This window comes from Mandrillus leucophaeus, unplaced genomic scaffold (genome assembly GCF_000951045.1).
Source record: "Mandrillus leucophaeus isolate KB7577 unplaced genomic scaffold, Mleu.le_1.0 Scaffold9, whole genome shotgun sequence".
NCBI lineage: Eukaryota > Metazoa > Chordata > Mammalia > Primates > Cercopithecidae > Mandrillus > Mandrillus leucophaeus.
This window is the reverse complement of record NW_012109807.1, coordinates 9,499,793-9,503,439: the sequence shown is the minus strand read 5'-3', so window position 1 is coordinate 9,503,439 and position 3,647 is coordinate 9,499,793. Positions and strand designations below refer to the sequence as shown.

At 56.0% G+C, this 3,647-nt stretch overlaps 1 protein-coding gene across 5 annotated transcripts; it reads left to right on the top strand.

The window, feature by feature from the left end:
- On the top strand, positions 1–2,995 carry ITPRIPL1 (inositol 1,4,5-trisphosphate receptor interacting protein-like 1). Of its 5 annotated transcripts, XM_011969646.1 has the most exons (3): positions 1–212; positions 394–500; positions 1,284–2,995. In XM_011969646.1, exons 2-3 carry the CDS (start codon positions 491–493, stop codon positions 2,939–2,941), a joined length of 1,668 nt encoding a protein of 555 aa, XP_011825036.1. In that variant the 5' UTR covers positions 1–212; positions 394–490; the 3' UTR covers positions 2,942–2,995. The 5 variants fall into 5 exon arrangements, with proteins under 5 accessions (XP_011825036.1, XP_011825038.1, XP_011825040.1 ...); XM_011969648.1 differs by lacking the exon at positions 394–500; XM_011969650.1 differs by lacking the exon at positions 1–212 and having other exon boundaries at positions 458–526.
- Positions 2,996–3,647: the final 652 nt, after the last annotated feature.

Below are 3,647 nucleotides of genomic sequence, written 5' to 3'. Positions count from 1 at the left end.
GAGCCGCGTGCTGGGGGTCCTAGGGGCCCACCGCGCCCAGCCAGACGTTCAGACGCTCAGACAAACATGGTCTGTAACCCAGGAAAGGGGAGCAGGGCCACTCCCGCGCGCGGCCCCCGCGATGAACCGGACGCCCCCACCCTGCCGGGAAAAAGGCAGTGGCGGTCAGGCCGCGCTGTGTCTTTAAGACCGTGTTCCTCCTAACACCGAAGGTGAGGAACCCGGCCCTGGGTCCCGGGAGACAGCCCGAGGTGGGATGGGCCCTCGGCCTCCTACGGGTAGGCGGGTGAGAGTACAAGTCTCTGGGCGTGGAATCTGGGGAAGTTATGAATGGGGGGAGGGGCGGGTTCGGGGTTGAACCAAAGCCCCCAGGTACCTTGTGCATTTTCACAGGGCTCCTGGACAGGGCGGGGAGACTAACTAAGCAAGGCCAAGTTCCAAAGGAAGGAGAGTCCCAGCTGGTTTCCGCGTCCACACGGTGCAGTCCTTCATGAATCTGGGTAAGCGCGGTAGCTTGTGAATGAGGGTGAATGGCAGAAGCTCGGGCTTCACGGGTGGGTGGGGAGGCAGCGGAACTGACCCCTGCGGCTGTCAGGTAGGCCTTGGGCACCCGGTTCTGCGTTCTGGACTAAGACGTGAAGCTAGCCTGCCCACACGCTGGGTATCCACTGGCCACTTAGGAGCTCAGAGGGTACCGTAGCAAGCAGCTGGTGGCACTGTGCCTCCCTGGCACTCCCTGGCAGAGAGGGAGAGGCTGAGTGATGAGGCTCACTGCATTTTGGGTGAGCAGAATGAAGACTGTGAAGTCACAGAGGAAGTGGAATGCTACAGCTGGCTGCCGGGCAGAGGAAAGGTGTCACCCAGGCAGGCTCGGGGCTTTCTGGCTATGAAAGGAGCCTCTGGGGTCAGCAGGGCATGTCTGGTGCCCATGGTTGACTGATGAGTCGGGTGAGGCCACCCTACCACAAGGGTCCCCCTTCCCATCCTACACAGGAATGAAAACAGTCCCATGTCCACTTTCTGGAAGCCTAAATACCACCCACACCATGTGGAAGGAAAGCAGGAGAGAGACTGAGGGGCACATGCTGCCGCCCTCTTTTCTCTCGAACCTCCTCCCAGGCCGACCACCCTTGCTGTGTCCAAGCCAAGCTCTGTGGGCTTTCTGTTTCTCCTGAGTAGTTGATTTTCAGAATTTGGGGTACCAGGGCTCTGGGGAGTGTGAGCTAGAGAGCGGATGAGTCTGGAAGATGACCACTGACTCCTACACTCTCCCACTTCTCCAGATGCAGAGGCCTCCATGGCTGTGATAAGCCTGCTGTTCTTGGCAGTGATGTATGTTGTTCACCACCCCCTGATGGTCAGTGACCGGATGGACCTGGACACGTTAGCCAGGAGTCGGCAGCTGGAGAAGCGAATGAGCGAGGAGATGCGCCTGCTAGAGATGGAGTTTGAAGAGAGAAAGCAAGCGGCTGAGCAGAAGCAGAAGGCAGAGAACTTCTGGAGAGGAGACACGTCCAGCGACCAGTTAGTGCTGGGGAAGAAAGACATGGGGTGGCCGTTCCAGGCCGATGGCCAGGAGGGGCCTCTGGGCTGGATGCTGGGAAACCTGTGGAACACTGGCCTCTTCTGCCTTTTTCTCGTCTTTGAGCTCCTGCGACAGAACATGCAGCAGGAGCCAGCCTTTGATTCCAGCAGTGAGGAGGAGGAGGAGGAAGTCCACGTTGTCCCTGTCACCTCTTACAACTGGCTTACTGACTTCCCCTCCCAGGAGGCCCTGGACTCCTTTTACAAACACTATGTCCAAAATGCCATCCGTGACCTGCCTGGCACCTGTGAGTTTGTGGAGAGTTTTGTGGATGATCTCATTGAGGCCTGTCGGGTGCTCAGCCGCCAAGAGGCTCACCCACAATTGGAAGACTGCCTGGGCATCGGGGCTGCCTTTGAGAAATGGGGAACCCTCCATGAGACCCAGAAATTTGATATCCTGGTGCCCATCGTCCCCCCACAGGGCACCATGTTTGTCCTGGAGATGAAGGACCCGGCCCTGGGCCGCCGCTGTGGCTGTGTGCTGGTGGAGTCAGAATGTGTGTGCAAGCGTGAGAAGCTCCTAGGGGACGTGCTGTGCCTGGTGCACCACCACAGGGACCCCTCGGCAGGCTTGGGGAAGTATAGTAGCTCCATCAAGGCAGCTCTCTGCACTGGCTTCCACCTAGACGTGTGCAAGACTGTGCAGTGGTTCCGGAACATGATGGGCAATGCCTGGGCCCTTGTGGCCCACAAGTATGACTTTAAACTCAGTCTCCCACCGTCTCCCACCTCCTGCAAGCTCAGGCTAGACTATCGCTCAGGCCGCTTTCTCTCAATCCACTTGGTCCTGGGGGTGCAACGAGAAGACACCTTGGTCTACCTGGTGAGCCAGGCTCCTGACCAGGAGCAGCTCACCAGTGTGGACTGGCCTGAGTCCTTTGTGGCCTGTGAGCACTTGTTCCTGAAGCTGGTGGGGCGCTTTGCCCCCGAGAACACCTGTCACCTCAAGTGCCTCCAGATCATTTTAAGTCTCCGGCAGCATCAGAGCTTACCCCGCGGAGCATCCCGCCCCATCCTCACATCTTACCACTTTAAAACAGCTCTCATGCACCTCCTGCTACGGCTGCCCCTCACGGACTGGGCCCACAACATGCTCTCTCAGCGGCTCCAGGACATTCTCTGGTTCTTGGGCCGTGGCCTCCAGCAAAGGTCCCTCCATCATTTCCTCATTGGTAACACTTCTCTGCCCCTGACCATCCCGATCCCTAAGACATTTAGGAGTGCTGAGCCTGTCAATCTCTTCCAGCACCTGGTGCTCAACCCCAAGGCACATTCACAGGCAGTGGAAGAGTTCCAAAACCTTCTGACCCAGGTGAAAACTCTGCCTCGTGCCCCGCTGGCTGCAGCACCTTGATGTAAAGACCATTTAAAAAAAAACAGATGAAGGTATTTCTAATTCCTTGGGCTACAAAAGTGTTTATTTTTCAGATGTATCAGTGGTATATGGGACCTTCACCTTGCCAGTGGGGGCTGTGAGAAGACACCTTAGGGAGTGTGTGAGGTGGTGATGAGGATGGGCCTAATGACCCTGCGGGGCCTAATCAAGGGTGGGTCATCTGAGATTTTCTTCTGCTTAACTTTCATCATGACCCAAAGAAGGCCGAGGGAAACGGATGTTATGGGAGGATCTTGCTGCTAAGGAGGTGAAATCCAGAGGGGTACTGTGAAGTTGTGTTTTTGTATCAACACTGGAAGCGAGAGAACCAGAGAATAGCTTCATTCCAGCTTATTCCTTTTTGTGATTGACTCCTAGTGTGTTCTCTGTGAATTGGTTTCCTTGTTGAGCGGTTAGCTTAATTCTCATCCGAGCTGGTGGCACTCCATTTTATCCCAAATACTGTGATGGGCAACTTCTCATATTTTAGGATCTAATTTTTCAAACCTTCACTATGTCGAAAATATAACCAAGGCCAGGCGCAGTGGCTCACGCCTATTAATCCCAGCACTTTGGGAGGCCGAGGTGGGTGGATCGCCTGAGCTCAGGAGTTCAAGGCCACCCCGGGCAACATGGTGAAACCCCGTCTCTGCTGAAATACAAAAACTTAGCTGGGCATGGTGGC